The sequence below is a fragment of the Rhinoderma darwinii genome, assembly GCF_050947455.1.
Source record: "Rhinoderma darwinii isolate aRhiDar2 chromosome 3 unlocalized genomic scaffold, aRhiDar2.hap1 SUPER_3_unloc_3, whole genome shotgun sequence".
Lineage (NCBI taxonomy): Eukaryota > Metazoa > Chordata > Amphibia > Anura > Rhinodermatidae > Rhinoderma > Rhinoderma darwinii.
In genome coordinates, this window is record NW_027461746.1 from 851,711 (window position 1) to 873,230 (window position 21,520).

The 21,520-nt window shown below is 41.0% G+C and overlaps 1 protein-coding gene across 1 annotated transcript in view; it reads left to right on the forward strand.

Moving 5' to 3' along the window:
* Positions 1-400: 400 nt before the first annotated feature.
* SLC2A4 (solute carrier family 2 member 4) overlaps positions 401-21,520 on the forward strand; it is a 55,799-nt gene continuing 34,679 nt past the window's right edge. Inside the window, 3 exon segments of the mRNA XM_075847376.1 lie at positions 401-638; positions 743-853; positions 18,603-18,772. Coding sequence (XP_075703491.1) covers positions 600-638; positions 743-853; positions 18,603-18,772 — 320 coding nt within the window. The 5' untranslated portion in view covers positions 401-599.

A 21,520-nucleotide genomic window follows, 5' to 3' on the forward strand; every position in this document is an offset into this window, starting at 1 on the left:
TGGCCCCCTCTGTGTCACCCTGCTACCCCCGCTGGCCCCCTCTGTGTCACCCTGCTACCCCCGCTCGCCCCCTCTGTGTCACCCTGCTACCCCCGCTCACCCCCTCTGTGTCACCCTGCTACCCCCGCTCACCCCCTCTGTCACCCTGCTACCCCCGCTCACCCCCTCTGTGTCACCCTGTTACCCCCGCTCACCCCCTCTGTGTCACCCTGTTACCCCCTGCTCACCCCCTCTGTCACCCTGTTACCTCCGCTCATACTCCCTTAGTCACTTCTCTGCTCTCCCCTATCCAGTCATGTGGGTCCCTGGGTGAAGTCACTTTCACCTTCCCCGTATCACCTTACCCCCATGGTGAGCCATGCCCCTTCTGTCTCCCTATCACTCCTCCTTTCAGGGCTGAGATCCAGCGAGCCCTCTCCCACCCAGTTCTGCGTCCCCCTCACCCTAGTATAGTTTCTGAAAACTTTCCCCTCATTGCCAGGCGAAGTTCTGGCCTCCCTCCCCCACGCCTATTACTACTCTCTCTATAACAAGGTCAGTGAAGGATTTCTCTGGATATTCTGCACCCTGCGTGGGGCATTCTTGGAACTAAAACTACAATGCCCTCTGGAGGATTCCAACCTATCGAAGGGGGGCAGGTAATTATGACTGGGGGGAGAAGAAGAGGGGGATCACTACAGAAGATGGGGAGCAATGCTGACTACAGGTGGAGTGCACCTCACACATTCTGCTTGTCTTACAGCAGGTGGTTCGCTCCGGTGTCACAAAAACTCTGGTTCTGTCTGTCTTCACCGCCATTCTGGGCTCATTCCAATTTGGATACAACATTGGTGTCATCAATGCCCCGCAAAAGGTGGGTGACAATGTGAGAAGATTCATCGTAAGCGACAGTTTGATGGCAACATATCCTAGTACCTACATGACGGGGTCCGGGCATCAAATAATGTTATATACGTACAGACATGACGAGGTCCAGGGGGGGCAATGATATTATATGGAGCAATGTCAAGATATGTTACATGTTCTCATACACACATGGTGAGGTCTAGTGATCAGGAGATGGTATGGAGTATTCATGTGATGGGTTACATGTTCTCATACATACGTGGTGAGGTCTAGTGATCAGGAGATGGTATGGAGTGTTAGTGTGATGGGTTACATGTTCTCATACATACATGGTGAGGTCTAGTGATCAGGAGATGGTATGGAGTATTGGTGTGATGGGTTACATGTTCTCATACATACATAGTGAGGTCTAGTGATCAGGAGATGGTATGGAGTATTGGTGTGATGGGTTACATGTTCTCATACACACATGGTGAGGTCTAGTGATCAGGAGATGGTATGGAGTATTGGTGTGATGGGTTACATGTTCTCATACATACATGGTGAGGTCTAGTGATCAGGAGATGGTATGGAGTATTGGTGTGATGGGTTACATGTTCTCATACACACATGGTGAGGTCTAGTGATCAGGAGATGGTATGGAGTATTAGTGTGATGGGTTACATGTTCTCATACATACATGGTGAGGTCTAGTGATCAGGAGATGGTATGCAGTATTCATGTGATGGGTTACATGTTCTCATACACACATGGTGAGGTCCAGTCATCAGGAGAAGGTATGGAGTATTAGTGTGATGGGTTACATGTTCTCATACATACATGGTGAGGTCTAGTGATCAGGAGATGGTATGGAGTATTGGTGTGATGGTTACATGTTCTCATACATACATGGTGAGGTCTAGTGATCAGGAGATGGTATGGAGTGTTAGTGTGATGGGTTACATGTTCTCATACACACATGGTGAGGTCTAGTGATCAGGAGATGGTATGGAGTATTGGTGTGATGGTTACATGTTCTCATACATACATGGTGAGGTCTAGTGATCAGGAGATGGTATGGAGTGTTAGTGTGATATGTTACATGTTCTCATACATACATGGTGAGGTCTAGTGATCAGGAGATGGTATGGAGTATTAGTGTGATGGGTTACATGTTCTCATACACACATGGTGAGGTCTAGTGATCAGGAGATGGTATGGAGTGTTAGTGTGATGGGTTACATGTTCTCATACATACATGGTGAGGTCTAGTGATAAGGAGATGGTATGGAGTGTTAGTGTGATGGGTTACATGTTCTCATACATACATGGTGAGGTCTAGTGATCAGGAGATGGTATGGAGTATTGGTGTGATGGGTTACATGTTCTCATACATACATAGTGAGGTCTAGTGATCAGGAGATGGTATGGAGTATTGGTGTGATGGGTTACATGTTCTCATACACACATGGTGAGGTCTAGTGATCAGGAGATGGTATGGAGTATTGGTGTGATGGGTTACATGTTCTCATACATACATGGTGAGGTCTAGTGATCAGGAGATGGTATGGAGTGTTAGTGTGATATGTTACATGTTCTCATACACACATGGTGAGGTCTAGTGATCAGGAGATGGTATGGAGTATTAGTGTGATGGGTTACATGTTCTCATACATACATGGTGAGGTCTAGTGATCAGGAGATGGTATGCAGTATTCATGTGATGGGTTACATGTTCTCATACACACATGGTGAGGTCCAGTCATCAGGAGAAGGTATGGAGTATTAGTGTGATGGGTTACATGTTCTCATACATACATGGTGAGGTCTAGTGATCAGGAGATGGTATGGAGTATTGGTGTGATGGTTACATGTTCTCATACATACATGGTGAGGTCTAGTGATCAGGAGATGGTATGGAGTGTTAGTGTGATGGGTTACATGTTCTCATACACACATGGTGAGGTCTAGTGATCAGGAGATGGTATGGAGTATTGGTGTGATGGTTACATGTTCTCATACATACATGGTGAGGTCTAGTGATCAGGAGATGGTATGGAGTGTTAGTGTGATATGTTACATGTTCTCATACACACATGGTGAGGTCTAGTGATCAGGAGATGGTATGGAGTATTCATGTGATGGGTTACATGTTCTCATACACACATGGTGAGGTCCAGTCATCAGGAGATGGTATGGAGTATTAGTGTGATGGGTTACATGTTCTCATACATACATGGTGAGGTCTAGTGATCAGGAGATGGTATGGAGTGTTAGTGTGATGGGTTACATGTTCTCATACACACATGGTGAGGTCTAGTGATCAGGAGATGGTATGGAGTGTTAGTGTGATGGGTTACATGTTCTCATACACACATGGTGAGGTCTAGTGATCAGGAGATGGTATGGAGTATTGGTGTGATGGTTACATGTTATACATACATACATGGTGAGGTCTAGTGATCAGGAGATGGTATGGAGTGTTAGTGTGATGGGTTACATGTTCTCATACACACATGGTGAGGTCTAGTGATCAGGAGATGGTATGGAGTATTGGTGTGATGGGTTACATGTTCTCATACATACATGGTGAGGTCTAGTGATCAGGAGATGGTATGGAGTGTTAGTGTGATGGGTTACATGTTCTCATACACACATGGTGAGGTCTAGTGATCAGGAGATGGTATGGAGTATTCATGTGATGGGTTACATGTTCTCATACACACATGGTGAGGTCCAGTCATCAGGAGATGGTATGGAGTATTAGTGTGATGGGTTACATGTTCTCATACATACATGGTGAGGTCTAGTGATCAGGAGATGGTATGGAGTGTTAGTGTGATGGGTTACATGTTCTCATACACACATGGTGAGGTCTAGTGATCAGGAGATGGTATGGAGTATTGGTGTGATGGTTACATGTTCTCATACATACATGGTGAGGTCTAGTGATCAGGAGATGGTATGGAGTGTTAGTGTGATGGGTTTCATGTTCTCATACATACATGGTGAGGTCTAGTGATCAGGAGATGGTATGGAGTATTAGTGTGATGGGTTACATGTTCTCATACACACATGGTGAGGTCTAGTGATCAGGAGATGGTATGGAGTATTGGTGTGATGGTTACATGTTCTCATACATACATGGTGAGGTCTAGTGATCAGGAGATGGTATGGAGTGTTAGTGTGATGGGTTACATGTTCTCATACACACATGGTGAGGTCTAGTGATCAGGAGATGGTATGGAGTATTGGTGTGATGGGTTACATGTTCTCATACACACATGGTGAGGTCTAGTGATCAGGAGATGGTATGGAGTATTGGTGTGATGGGTTACATGTTCTCATACATACATGTTGAGGTCTAGTGATCAGGAGATGGTATGGAGTATTGGTGTGATGGGTTACATGTTCTCATACATGTTGAGGTCTAGTGATCAGGAGATGGTATGGAGTATTGGTGTGATGGGTTACATGTTCTCATACATACATACATACATACAGGGTGAGGTCTAGTGATCAGGAGATGGTATGGAGTATTAGTGTGATGGGTTACATGTTCTCATACATACATGGTGAGGTCTAGTGATCAGGAGATGGTATGGAGTATTCATGTGATGGGTTACATGTTCTCATACACACATGGTGAGGTCCAGTCATCAGGAGATGGTATGGAGTATTAGTGTGATGGGTTACATGTTCTCATACACACATGGTGAGGTCTAGTGATCAAGAGATGGTATGGAGTATTAGTGTGATGGGTTACATGTTCTCATACACACATGGTGAGGTCTAGTGATCAGGAGATGGTATGGAGTATTAGTGTGATGGGTTACATATTCTCATACATACATGGTGAGGTCTAGTGATCAGGAGTTGGTATGGAGTATTAGTGTGATCGGTTACATGTTCTCATACATACATACATACATGGTGATGTCTAGTGATCAGGAGTTGGTATGGAGTATTGGTGTGATGGGTTACATGTTCTCATACATACATACATGGTGAGGTCTAGTGATCAGGAGATGGTATGGAGTATTAGTGTGATGGGTTACATGTTCTCATACATACATGGTGAGGTCTAGTGATCAGGAGATGGTATGGAGTATTGGTGTGATGGGTTACATGTTCTCATACATACATACATACATACATACATACATACATACATGGTGAGCTCTAGTGATCAGGAAATGGTATGGAGTATTGGTGTGATGGGTTAGATGTTCTCATACATACATGGTGAGCTCTAGTGATCAGGAGATGGTATGGAGTATTGGTGTGATGGTTACATGTTCTCATACATACATACATGGTGAGGTCTAGTGATCAGGAGATGGTATGGAGTATTTGTGTGATGGGTTATATATTCACATACATACATGGTGAGGTCTAGTGATCAGGAGATGGTATGGAGTATTGGTGTGATGGGTTACATGTTCTCATACATACATGGTGAGGTCTAGTGATCAGGAGATGGTATGGAGTATTGGTGTGATGGTTACATGTTCTCATACATACACACATGGTGAGGTCTAGTGATCAGGAGATGGTATGGAGTATTTGTGTGATGGGTTATATATTCACATACATACATGGTGAGGTCTAGTGATCAGGAGATGGTATGGAGTATTGGTGTGATGGGTTACATGTTCTCATACATACATGGTGAGGTCTAGTGATCAGGAGATGGTATGGAGTATTGGTGTGATGGGTTACATGTTCTCATACATACATGGTGAGGTCTAGTGATCAGGAGATGGTATGGAGTATTAGTGGGATGGGTTACATGTTAATACAAACATGGTGAGCTCTAGTGATCAGGAGATGGTATGGAGTATTGGTGTGATGGGTTAGATGTTCTCATACATACATGGTGAGGTCTAGAGATCAGGAGATGGTATGGAGTATTAGTGGGATGGGTTACATGTTAATACAAACATGGTGAGCTCTAGTGATCAGGAGATGGTATGGAGTATTGGTGTGATGGGTTACATGTTCTCATACATACATGGTGAGGTCTAGTGATCAGGAGATGCTATGGAGTATTAGTGTGATGGGTTACATGTTAATACAAACATGGTGAGCTCTAGTGATCAGGAGATGGTATGGAGTATTGGTGTGATGGGTTACATGTTCTCATACACACATGGTGAGGTCTAGTGATCAGGAGATGGTATGGAGTATTGGTGTGATGGGTTACATGTTCTCATACATACATGGTGAGGTCTAGTGATCAGGAGATGGTATGGAGTATTGGTGTGATGGGTTACATGTTCTCATACATACATGGTGAGGTCTAGTGATCAGGAGATGGTATGGAGTATTACTGTGATGGGTTACATGTTCTCATACATACATGGTGTGCTCTAGTGATCAGGAGATGGTATGGAGTATTAGTGTGATGGGTAACATGTTCTCATACATACATGGTGAGGTCTAGTGATCAGGAGAAGGTATGGAGTGTTAGTGGGATGGGTTACATGTTCTCATACATACATGGTGAGGTCTAGTGATCAGGAGATGGTATGGAGTGTTAGTGGGATGGGTTACATGTTCTCATACATACTTGGTGAGGTCTAGTGATCAGGAGATGGTATGGAGTATTGGTGTGATGGGTTACATGTTCTCATACACACATACATGGTGATGTCTAGTGATCAGGAGATGGTATGGAGTATTAGTGTGATGGGTTACATGTTCTCATACATACATGGTGAGGTGTAGTGATCAGGAGATGGTATGGAGTATTGGTGTGATGGGTTACAAGTTCTCATACATACATGGTGAGGTCTAGTGATCAGGAGATGGTATGGAGTATTGGTGTGATGGGTTAGATGTTCTCATACATACATGGTGAGGTCTAGTGATCAGGAGATGTATGTAGTATTAGTGTGATGGGTTAGATGTTCTCATACATACATGGTGAGGTCTAGTGATGAGGAGATGGTATGGAGTATTGGTGTGATGGGTTACAAGTTCTCATACATACATGGTGAGGTGTAGTGATCAGGAGATGGTATGGAGTATTAGTGTGATGGGTTACATGTTCTCATACATACATACATGGTGACGTCTACTGATCAGGAGATGGTATGGAGTATTGGTGTGATGGGTTACATGTTCTCATACATACATGGTGAGGTCTAGTGATCAGGAGATGGTATGGAGTATTGGTGTGATGGGTTACATGTTCTCATACATACATACATGGTGAGGTCTAGTGATCAGGAGATGGTATGGCGTATTAGTGTGATGGGTTAGATGTTCTCATACATACATGGTGAGGTCTAGTGATCAGGAGATGGTATGGAGTATTAGTGTGATGGGTTACATGTTCTCACACATACATGGTGTGCTCTAGTGATCAGGAGATGGTATGGAGTATTAGTGTGATGGGTTACATGTTCTCATACACACATGGTGAGGTCTAGTGATCAGGAGATGGTATGGAGTATTGGTGTGATGGGTTACATGTTCTCATACATACATGGTGAGGTCTAGTGATCAGGAGATGGTATGGAGTATTAGTGTGATGGGTTACATGTTCTCATACATCCATACATACATACATACATAGTGAGGTCTAGTGATCAGGAGATGAAATGGAGTATTGGTGTGATTGGTTACATGTTATTATACATACATGGTGAGGTCTAGTGATCAGGAGATGGTATGGAGTATTAGTGTGATGGGTTACATATTCTCATACATACATGGTGAGGTCCAGTCATCAGGAGATGGTATGGAGTATTGGTGTGATGGGTTACATGTTTTCATACACACATGGTGAGGTCTAGTGATCAGGAGATGGTATGGAGTATTAGTGTGATGGGTTCCATGTTCTCATACACACATGGTGAGGTCTAGTGATCAGGAGATGGTATGGAGTATTGGTGTGATGGGTTACATGTTCTCATACATACATGGTGAGGTCTAGTGATCAGGAGATGGTATGGAGTGTTAGTGGGATGGGTTACATGTTCTCATACATACATACATGGTGAGGTCTAGTGATCAGGAGATGGTATGGAGTATTAGTGTGATGGGTTACATGTTCTCATACATACATATATGGTGAGGTCTAGTGATCAGGAGATGGTATGGAGTATTGGTTTGATTGGTTACATGTTCTCATACATACATGGTGAGGTCTAGTGATCAGGAGATGGTATGGAGTATTGGTGTGATGGGTTACATGTTCTCATACATACATACATGGTGAGGTCTAGTGATCAGGAGATGGTATGGAGTATTAGTGTGATGGGTTACATGTTCTCATACACAAATGGTGAGGTCTAGTGATCAGGAGATGGTATGGAGTATTAGTGTGATGGGTTACATGTTCTCATACATACATATATGGTGAGGTCTAGTGATCAGGAGATGGTATGGAGTATTGGTTTGATTGGTTACATGTTCTCATACATACATGGTGAGGTCTAGTGATCAGGAGATGGTATGGAGTATTGGTGTGATGGGTTACATGTTCTCATACATACACTGAGAGGTCTAGTGATCAGGAGATGGTATGGAGTATTGGTGTGATGGGTTACATGTTCTCATACATACGTGGTGAGGTCTAGTGATCAGGAGATGGTATGGAGTATTAGTGTGATGGGTTACATGTTCTCATACACACATGGTGAGGTCTAGTGATCAGGAGATGGTATGGAGTATTGGTGTGATGGGTTACATGTTCTCATACATACATGGTGAGGTCTAGTGATCAGGAGATGGTATGGAGTATTACTGTGATGGGTTACATGTTCTCATACACACATGGTGAGGTCTAGTGATCAGGAGATGGTATGGAGTATTGGTGTGATGGGTTACATGTTCTCATACATACATGGTGAGGTCTAGTGATCAGGAGATGGTATGGAGTATTGCTGTGATGGGTTACATGTTCTCATACATACATGGTGAGGTCTAGTGATCAGGAGATGGTATGGAGTATTAGTGTGATGGTTACATGTTATACATACATACATGGTGAGGTCTAGTGATCAGGAGATGGTATGGAGTATTGGTGTGATAGGTTACATGTTCTCATACATACATGGTGAAGTCTAGTGATCAGGAGATGGTATGGTGTATTTGTGTATGAGAACATGTAACCCATCACACTAATACTCCATACCATCTCCTGATCACTAGACCTCACCATGTGTGTATGAGAACATGTAACCCATCACACTCATGGTGAGGTCTAGTGATCAGGAGATGGTATGGAGTATTGGTGTGATGGGTTACATGTTCTCATACATACATGGTGAGGTCTAGTGATCAGGAGATGGTATGGAGTATTAGTGTGATGGGTTAGATGTTCTCATACATACATGGTGAGGTCTAGTGATCAGGAGATGGTATGGAGTATTAGTGTGATGGGTTACATGTTCTCATACATACATGGTGAGGTCTAGTGATCAGGAGATGGTATGGAGTATTGGTGTGATGGGTTACATGTTCTCATACATACATGGTGAGGTCTAGTGATCAGGAGATGGTATGGAGTATTACTGTGATGGGTTACATGTTCTCATACACACATGGTGAGGTCTAGTGATCAGGAGATGGTATGGAGTGTTAGTGGGATGGGTTACATGTTCTCATACATACATGGTGAGGTCTAGTGATCAGGAGATGGTATGGAGTATTGGACATTGTATGGTAGTATTATGTGGACATTGTATGGCAGTATTATGTGGACATTGTATGGTAGTATTATGTGGACATTGTATGGCAGTATTATGTGGATATTGTATGGCAGTATTATGTGGATATTGTATGGCGGTATTGTGTGGACATTGTATGGCAGTATTATGTGGATATTGTATGGTAGTATTATGTGGACATTGTATGGCAGTATTATGTGGACATTGTATGGCAGTATTATGTGGACATTGTATGGCAGTATTATGTGGACATTGTATGGCAGTATTATGTGGATATTGTATGGCAGTATTATGTGGATATTGTATGGCGGTATTATGTGGACATTGTATGGCAGTATTATGTGGATATTGTATGGCAGTATTATGTAGACATTGTATGGTAGTATTGTGTGGACATTGTATGGCAGTATTATGTGGATATTGTATGGCGGTATTATGTGGACATTGTATGGCGGTATTATGTGGATATTGTATGGCAGTATTATGTAGACATTGTATGGCAGTATTATGTGGACATTGTATGGCAGTATTATGTGGATATTGTATGGCAGTATTATGTGGACATTGTATGGCGGTATTGTGTGGACATTGTATGGCGGTATTATGTGGATATTGTATGGCAGTATTATGTAGACATTGTATGGCAGTATTATGTGGACATTGTATGGCAGTATTATGTGGATATTGTATGGCAGTATTATGTGGACATTGTATGGCAGTATTGTGTGGATATTGTATGGCAGTATTATGTGGATATTGTATGGTAGTATTATGTGGATATTGTATGGCGGTATTATGTGGATATTGTATGGCAGTATTATGTGGATATTGTATGGTAGTATTATGTGGATATTGTATGGTAGTATTATGTGGACATTGTATGGCAGTATTATGTGGATATTGTATGGTAGTATTATGTGGATATTGTATGGTAGTATTATGTGGACATTGTATGGCAGTATTATGTGGATATTGTATGGTAGTATTATGTGGATATTGTATGGTAGTATTATGTGGACATTGTATGGCAGTATTATGTGGATATTGTATGGTAGTATTATGTGGACATTGTATGGTAGTATTATGTGGACATTGTATGGCAGTATTATGTGGACATTGTATGGCAGTATTATGTGGACATTGTATGGCAGTATTATGTAGACATAGTATGGCAGTATTATGTAGACATTGTATGGCAGTATTATGTGGACATTGTATGGCAGTATTATGTGGATATTGTATGGCGGTATTATGTGGATATTGTATGGCAGTATTATGTGGATATTGTATGGCAGTATTATGTAGACATTGTATGGCAGTATTATGAGGATATTGTATGGTAGTATTATGTAGATATTGTATGGCAGTATTATGAGGATATTGTATGGTAGTATTATGTGGACATTGTATGGCGGTATTATGTGGATATTGTATGGCAGTATTATGTGGATATTGTATGGCAGTATTATGTGGACATTGTATGGCAGTATTATGTGGATATTGTATGGCAGTATTGTGTGGATATTGTATGGCAGTATTATGGTGATATTGTATGGTAGTATTATGTGGATATTGTATGGCAGTATTATGTGGATATTGTATGGCAGTATTATGTGGACATTGTATGGCAGTATTATGAGGATATTGTATGGTAGTATTATGTGGATATTGTATGGCAGTATTATGAGGATATTGTATGGTAGTATTATGTGGATATTGTATGGCAGTATTGTGTGGATATTGTATGACAGTATTATGTGGATATTGTATGGCAGTATTATGTGGATATTGTATGGTAGTATTATGTGGATATTGTATGGTAGTATTATGTAGACATTGTATGGCAGTATTATGTGGACATTGTATGGCAGTATTATGTGGATATTGTATGGCAGTATTATGTGGATATTGTATGGCGGTATTATGTGGATATTGTATGGCGGTATTATGTGGACATTGTATGGCAGTATTATGTGGATATTGTATGGTATTATTATGTGGACATTGTATGGCAGTATTATGTGGATATTGTATGGCAGTATTATGAGGATATTGTATGGTAGTATTATGTGGATATTGTATGGTAGTATTGTGTGGACATTGTATGGCAGTATTATGAGGATATTGTATGGCAGTATTATGTGGATATTGTATGGCAGTATTATGTGGACATTGTATGGCAGTATTATGAGGATATTGTATGGCAGTATTATGTGGATATTGTATGCCAGTATTGTGTGGATATTGTATGGTAGTATTATGAGGATATTGTATGGCAGTATTATGTGGATATTGTATGGCAGTATTATGTGGATATTGTATGGCGGTATTATGTGGACATTGTATGGCAGTATTATGAGGATATTGTATGGCAGTATTATGTGGACATTGTATGGCAGTATTATGAGGATATTGTATGGCAGTATTATGTGGATATTGTATGGCAGTATTATGTGGACATTGTATGGCAGTATTATGTGGACATTGTATGGCAGTATTATGTGGATATTGTATGGCAGTATTATGAGGATATTGTATGGTAGTATTATGTGGATATTGTATGGCAGTATTATGTGGATATTGTATGGCAGTATTATGAGGATATTGTATGGCAGTATTATGTGGATATTGTATGGCAGTATTATGTGGATATTGTATGGTAGTATTATGTGGATATTGTATGGCGGTATTATGTGGATATTGTATGGCAGTATTATGTAGACATTGTATGGCAGTATTATGAGGATATTGTATGGCAGTATTATGTGGATATTGTATGGCAGTATTATGTGGATATTGTATGGCAGTATTATGTGGACATTGTATGGTAGTATTATGTGGATATTGTATGGTAGTATTATGTGGATATTGTATGGCAGTATTATGAGGATATTGTATGGCAGTATTATGTGGATATTGTATGGCAGTATTATGTGGATATTGTATGGCAGTATTATGTGGATATTGTATGGCAGTATTATGTGGATATTGTATGGCAGTATTATGTGGATATTGTATGGCAGTATTATGTGGACATTGTATGGTAGTATTATGTGGATATTGTATGGTAGTATTATGTGGATATTGTATGGCAGTATTATGAGGATATTGTATGGCAGTATTATGTGGATATTGTATGGCAGTATTATGTGGATATTGTATGGCAGTATTATGTGGATATTGTATGGCAGTATTATGTGGATATTGTATGGCAGTATTATGAGGATATTGTATGGCAGTATTATGTGGATATTGTATGGCAGTATTATGTGGATATTGTATGGCAGTATTATGTGGATATTGTATGGCAGTATTATGTGGATATTGTATGGCAGTATTATGTGGATATTGTATGGCAGTATTATGTGGATATTGTATGGCAGTATTATGAGGATATTGTATGGCAGTATTATGTGGATATTGTATGGCAGTATTATGAGGATATTGTATGGTAGTATTATGTGGACATTGTATGGCAGTATTATGTGGATATTGTATGGCAGTATTATGAGGATATTGTATGGTAGTATTATGTGGATATTGTATGGCAGTATTATGTGGATATTGTATGGCAGTATTATGAGGATATTGTATGGCAGTATTATGTGGATATTGTATGGCAGTATTATGTGGATATTGTATGGTAGTATTATGTGGATATTGTATGGCGGTATTATGTGGATATTGTATGGCAGTATTATGTAGACATTGTATGGCAGTATTATGAGGATATTGTATGGCAGTATTATGTGGATATTGTATGGCAGTATTATGTGGATATTGTATGGCAGTATTATGTGGACATTGTATGGTAGTATTATGTGGATATTGTATGGTAGTATTATGTGGATATTGTATGGCAGTATTATGAGGATATTGTATGGCAGTATTATGTGGATATTGTATGGCAGTATTATGTGGATATTGTATGGCAGTATTATGTGGATATTGTATGGCAGTATTATGTGGATATTGTATGGCAGTATTATGGTGATATTGTATGGTAGTATTATGTGGACATTGTATGGCAGTATTATGTGGACATTGTATGGCAGTATTATGTGGACATTGTATGGTAGTATTATGTGGACATTGTATGGTAGTATTATGTGGATATTGTATGGCAGTATTATGAGGATATTGTATGGCAGTATTATGTGGATATTGTATGGCAGTATTATGTGGATATTGTATGGCAGTATTATGAGGATATTGTATGGCAGTATTATGTGGATATTGTATGGCAGTATTATGAGGATATTGTATGGCAGTATTATGAGGATATTGTATGACAGTATTATGTGGATATTGTATGGTAGTATTATGTGGACATTGTATGGCAGTATTATGTGGATATTGTATGGCGGTATTATGTGGATATTGTATGGCAGTATTATGTGTATATTGTATGGCAGTATTATGAGGATATTGTATGGCAGTATTATGTGCATATTGTATGGCAGTATTATGTGGACATTGTATGGCAGTATTATGAGGATATTGTATGGCAGTATTATGTGGATATTGTATGGCAGTATTATGTGGACATTGTATGGCAGTATTATGTAGACATTGTATGGCAGTATTGTGTGGACATTGTATGGCAGTATTATGTGGATATTGTATGGTAGTATTATGTGGATATTGTATGGCAGTATTATGAGGATATTGTATGGCAGTATTATGAGGATATTGTATGGCAGTATTATGAGGATATTGTATGGTAGTATTGTGTGGACATTGTATGGTATTATTATGTAGACATAGTATGGCAGTATTATGTGGACATTGTATGGCAGTATTATGTAGACATAGTATGGCAGTATTATGTAGACATTGTATGGCAGTATTATGTGGACATTGTATGGCAGTATTATGTGGATATTGTATGGCGGTATTATGTGGATATTGTATGGCAGTATTATTTGGATATTGTATGGCGGTATTATGTGGATATTGTATGGCGGTATTATGTGGACATTGTATGGTAGTATTGTGTGGACATTGTATGGCAGTATTATGTGGATATTGTATGGCAGTATTATGTAGACATTGTATGGCAGTATTGTGTGGATATTGTATGGTAGTATTATGTGGATATTGTATGGCAGTATTATGTGGATATTGTATGGCAGTATTATGTGGATATTGTATGGTAGTATTATGAGGATATTGTATGGCAGTATTATGTGGACATAGTATGGCAGTATTATGTGGACATTGTATGGCAGTATTATGTGGTAATTGTATGGCAGTATTATGTGGATATTGTATGGTAGTATTGTGTGGACATTGTATGGTAGTATTATGTGGATATTGTATGGTAGTATTATGTGGATATTGTATGGTAGTATTATGTGGATATTGTATGGTAGTATTATGTGGATATTGTATGGCAGTATTATGTGGATATTGTATGGCAGTATTATGTGGACATTGTATGGTAGTATTATGTGGACATTGTATGGCAGTATTATGAGGACATTGTATGGCAGTATTATGTGGATATTGTATGGTAGTATTATGTGGACATAGTATGGCAGTATTATGTGGACATTGTATGGCAGTATTATGTGGACATTGTATGGCAGTATTATGTGGATATTGTATGGTAGTATTATGTGGACATTGTATGGCAGTATTATGTGGATATTGTATGGTAGTATTATGTGGACATTGTATGGTAGTATTATGTGGACATAGTATGGCAGTATTATGTGGATATTGTATGGCAGTATTATGTGGACATTGTATGGCAGTATTATGTGGACATTGTATGGCAGTATTATGTGGATATTGTATGGTAGTATTATGTGGATATTGTATGGTAGTATTATGTGGATATTGTATGGTAGTATTATGTGGATATTGTATGGTAGTATTATGTGGATATTGTATGGTAGTATTATGTGGATATTGTATGGTAGTATTATGTGGATATTGTATGGCAGTATTATGTGGATATTGTATGGCAGTATTATGTGGACATTGTATGGTAGTATTATGTGGACATTGTATGGCAGTATTATGAGGACATTGTATGGCAGTATTATGTGGATATTGTATGGTAGTATTATGTGGACATAGTATGGCAGTATTATGTGGACATTGTATGGCAGTATTATGTGGACATTGTATGGCAGTATTATGTGGATATTGTATGGTAGTATTATGTGGACATTGTATGGCAGTATTATGTGGATATTGTATGGTAGTATTATGTGGACATTGTATGGTAGTATTATGTGGACATAGTATGGCAGTATTATGTGGATATTGTATGGCAGTATTATGTGGACATTGTATGGCAGTATTATGTGGACATTGTATGGCAGTATTATGTAGACATTGTATGGCAGTATTGTGTGGACATTGTATGGCGGTATTATGTGGATATTGTATGGCAGTATTATGTGGACATTGTATGGCAGTATTATGTGGACATTGTATGGCAGTATTATGTGGATATTGTATGGTAGTATTATGTGGACATTGTATGGTAGTATTATGAGGATATTGTATGGCAGTATTATGTAGACATAGTATGGCAGTATTATGTGGACATTGTCTGGCAGTATTATGTGGACATTGTATGGCAGTATTATGTGGATATTGTATGGTAGTATTGTGTGGATATTGTATGGCAGTATTATGTGGATATTGTATGGTAGTATTATGTGGACATTGTATGGCAGTATTATGTAGATATTGTATGACGGTATTATGTGGACATTGTATGGCAGTATTATGAGGATATTGTATGGCAGTATTATGAGGATATTGTATGGCAGTATTATGTGGACATTGTATGGCAGTATTATGTGGATATTGTATGGTAGTATTGTGTGGATATTGTATGGCAGTATTATGTGGATATTGTATGGTAGTATTGTGTGGATATTGTATGGCAGTATTATGAGGATATTGTATGGTAGTATTATGTGGACATTGTATGGCAGTATTGTGTGGACATTGTATGGTAGTATTATGTGGACATTGTATGGCAGTATTATGAGGATATTGTATGGTAGTATTATGTGGACATTGTATGGCAGTATTGTGTGGACATTGTATGGTAGTATTATGTGGACATTGTATGGCAGTATTGTGTGGACATTGTATGGCAGTATTGTGTGGACATTGTATGGTAGTATTATGTGGACATTGTATGGCAGTATTATGTGGATATTGTATGGCAGTATTATGTGGACATTGTTTGGCAGTATTATGTGGACATTGTATGGTAGTATTATGTGGATATTGTATGGCGGTATTATGTGGATATTGTATGGCAGTATTATGTGGACATTGTTTGGCAGTATTATGTGGACATTGTATGGTAGTATTATGTGGATATTGTATGGCAGTATTATGAGGATATTGTTTGGCAGTATTATGTGGACATTGTATGGTAGTATTATGTGGATATTGTATGGCAGTATTATGAGGATATTGTATGGCAGTATTATGTGGACATTGTATGGTAGTATTATGAGGACATTGTATGGTAGTATTATGTGGATATTGTATGGCAGTATTATGTGGATATTGTATGGCAGTATTATGAGGATATTGTATGGCAGTATTATGTGGATATTGTATGGCAGTATTATGAGGATATTGTATGGTAGTATTATGTAGATATTGTATGGCAGTATTATGTAGATATTGTATGGTAGTATTATGTGGACATTGTATGGCAGTATTATGTGGACATTGTATGGCAGTATTATGAGGATATTGTATGGCAGTATTATGTAGACATTGTATGGCAGTATTATGAGGATATTGTTTGGCAGTATTATGAGGATATTGTATGGCAGTATTATGTGGACATTGTATGGCAGTATTGTGTGGACATTGTATGGTAGTATTATGTGGACATTGTATGGCAGTATTATGTGGATATTGTATGGCAGTATTATGTGGACATTGTTTGGCAGTATTATGTGGACATTGTATGGTAGTATTATGTGGATATTGTATGGCAGTATTATGTGGATATTGTATGGCAGTATTATGAGGATATTGTTTGGCAGTATTATGTGGACATTGTATGGCAGTATTATGAGGATATTGTATGGCAGTATTATGTGGACATTGTATGGCAGTATTGTGTGGACATTGTATGGCAGTATTATGTGGATATTGTATGGCAGTATTATGTGGACATTGTTTGGCAGTATTATGTGGACATTGTATGGCAGTATTATGTGGATATTGTATGGCAGTATTATGAGGATATTGTATGGTAGTATTATGTGGATATTGTATGGCACGGGCAACATATTGTAATCTCATGTGTCCACCACGTAGTAGTATTTATATTCTGACTGGGGATATTACTTGGGCATTGTATGGCGTGTTTTTTTATATGTGCTGCTTTGAAATAACAATTAAAACTGTCTAAGAAACATCAGGTAGTGGGGATCCTACTTCGCTTGTTTTCCAGGGCCCTATGTGCTATAACTCCAGACCTGGTGCCACCTTAATCACCATCCTCATGTACCGGACATTAGGATGGGGGCAGTAGTCATATGATCAGCACTTAGGACACTTCATGTCTGTTATAATCCACGACCCAGCAGAACGTCGCACCCTGGGAGGTCACACCTGAGTTGCACCAGCAGACTAGTCTGAATGGTTGGCTACAAGTCAATGTGTGAAGGACGTGGTGGCATCTGCAGGAACTGGCACCGGTCATTATATTATTGTCAGTTACCAGACTTCTCTGGGCTCTCAATGTCCTGGGGGAACAAAGGTTTGGACCCAACATGTCCCATATATAAATCGGAGGACCCCCCACTATGAGTCTGTAGAGGTCCCTGACATTGACTTTTTGTATCCAGATGGTAGGAGATTGAAGCTCCTGGGCCCCAGGGAACAATCTGTACGAGGGCCCCACTTAACATGTGCCATTTGTAATACTAGTCTTCTCGTGTGGCCCCCTGAGTTATTAGAGCCCATGTGTGACTGGACTGCTACCTCTCACCCCTGGTAGGACAGTCTCTTAGTGTGGCGCTCCACATATTGCCGGCTGGTTGCTGCTCTCCGCCTCACCTCTGATGTCTCACACGGTATCTGTCTGACCTCCAGATCATCGAGCAGAGTTATAATGAATCCTACATCAGTCGGAACGCTCCAGAATCACAGTCCATGGACCCGGGACTCCTGCGCACCCTCTGGTCTCTGTCCGTGGCTATCTTCTCCATCGGGGGGATGGTGTCCTCGCTCTGTGTAGGAGTCGTGTCTCAGTGGCTGGGACGGTGAGTGTGAGATGTCTAATATGGAGGGAGGAGGTACGGGTACTGCAATCTATTACTCCATGTTATCAGCCGTAAGTCACCACAGGGGGCGCTCCACCTAACAATTCACAACCTCATCAACAGGTACTGAAATCTACTACTCCATGTTATCAGACATGCCAGGCTGGGGAGAGGATGACTGTAGGACAGGTGAATACAATCTATTGTTCTCTGTTATCAGACATGCCAGGCTGGGGAGAGGATGACTGTAGGACAGGTGAATACAATCTATTGTTCTCTGTTATCAGACATGTCAGGCTGGAGGAGGATGACTGTAGTACAGGTGTATACAATCTATTGTTCTGTTATCAGACATGTCAGGCTGGGGAGAGGATGACTGTAGGACAGGTGAATACAATCTATTGTTCTCTGTTATCAGACATGTCAGGCTGGGGGGTGGATGACTGTAGGACAGGTGAATACAATCTATTGTTCTCTGTTATCAGACATGTCAGGCTGCGGGAGGATGACTGTAGGACAGGTGAATACAATCTATTGTTCTCTGTTATCAGACATGTCAGGCTGGGAGAGGATGACTGTAGGACAGGTGAATACAATCTATTGTTCTCTGTTATCAGACATGTCAGGCTGGGGGGTGGATGACTGTAGGACAGGTGAATACAATCTATTGTTCTCTGTTATCAGACATGTCAGGCTGGGGGAGGATGACTGTAGGACAGGTGAATACAGTCTATTGTTCTCTGTTATCAGACATGTCAGGCTGGAGGAGGATGACTGTAGGACAGGTGTATACAATCTATTGTTCTCTGTTATCAGACATGTCAGGCTGGGGAGAGGATGACTGTAGGACAGGTGAATACAATCTATTGTTCTCTGTTATCAGACATGTCAGGCTGGCGGGGGTGACTGTAGGACAGGTGAATACAATCTATTGCTCTCTGTTATCAGACATGTCAGGCTGGGGAGGATGACTGTAGGACAGGGGAATACAATCTATTGTTCTCTGTTATCAGACATGTCAGGTGGGGGGAGGATGACTGTAGGACAGGTGAATATAATCTATTGTTCTCTGTTATCAGACATGTCAGGCTGGGGGGGGGATGACTGTAGGACAGGTGAATACAATCTATTGCTCTCTGTTATCAGACATGTCAGGCTGGGGGGGGGGTGACTGTAGGACATGTGAATACAATCTATTGTTCTCTGTTATCAGACATGCCAGGCTGGGGGAGGATGACTGTAGGACAGGTGAATACAATCTATTGTTCTCTGTTATCAGACATGTCAGTCTGGGAGAGGATGACTAGGACAGGTGAATATAATCTATTGTTCTCTGTTATCAGACATGTCAGGCTGGGGGGGGGGTGACTGTAGGACATGTGAATACAATCTATTGTTCTCTGTTATCAGACATGCCAGGCTGGGGGAGGATGACTGTAGGACAGGTGAATACAATCTATTGTTCTCTGTTATCAGACATGTGTGGCTGGGGAGAGGATGACTGTAGGACAGGTGAATACAATCTATTGTTCTCTGTTATCAGACATGTCAGGCTGGGGAGAGGATGACTGTAGGACATGTGAATACAATCTATTGTTCTCTGTTATCAGGCGCTGTTGTAACTGGTGTGAAAGTGTCAGCCTAGTCCTGTAGTGGCCTATGAGGTGTCCGCCTGGTCTTGTGGTGTCCTATTAGGTGTCCGACCGGTCCTGTGGTCTCCTATGAGGTGTCTGCCTGGTCTTGTGGTGTTCTTTGAGGTGTCCGCCTGGTCTTGTGGTGTCCTATGAGGTGTCCGACTGGTCCTGTGGTCTCCTATGAGGTGTTCGCCTGGTCTTGTGGTGTCCTATGAGGTGTCCGACTGGTCCTGTGGTCTCCTATGAGGTGTCCACCTGGTTTTGTGGTGTCCTATGAGGTGTCCGCCTGGTCCTGTGGTCTCCTATGAGGTGTCCGCCTGGTCTTGTGGTGTCCTATGAGGTGTCCTACTGGTCCTGTGGTCTCCTATGAGGTGTCTGCCTGGTCATGTGGTGTCCTATGAGGTGTCTGCCTGGTCCTGTGGTGTCCTATGAGATGTCCCCTTAGTCCTGTGGTGTCCTATGAGGTGTCCCCTTAGTCCTGTGGTGTCCTATGAGGTGTCCCTTAGTCCTATGGTGTCCTAGGAAGTGTCCAACCGGGCCTGTAGTGGCCTATGAGGTGTCTGCCTAGTCCTGTAGTGGTCTGTGAGGTGTCCGCCTTGCCCAGTAGTGGTTTGAGAGGTGTCCGCCTAGTCCTGTAGTGGCCTATGAGGTGTCCGCCTGGTCTTGTGGTGTTCTATGAGGTGTCCGACTGGTCCTGTGGTCTCCTATGAGTTGTCTGCCTGGTCTTGTGGTGTCCTATGAGGTGTCCGCCTGGTCCTGTGGGTCTCCTATGAGGTGTCCGCCTGGTCCTGTGGTCTCCTATGAGGTGTCCGCCTGGTCCTGTGGTCTCCTATGAGGTGTCCGCCTGGTTTTGTGGTCTCCTATGAGGTGTCCGACTGGTCCTGTGTCTCCTATGAGGTGTCCGCCTGGTTTTGTGGTGTCCTATGAGGTGTCCGACTGGTCCTGTAGTGGCCTGTGAGGTGTCCAACCGGTCCTGTAGTGGTCTGTGAGGTGTCCGCCTAGCCCGGTAGTGGTTTGAGAGGTGTCCGCCTAGTCCTGTAGTGGCCTATGAGGTGTCTGCCTGGTCTTGTGGTGTCCTATGAGGTGTCCGACTGGCCCTGTGGTCTCCTATGAG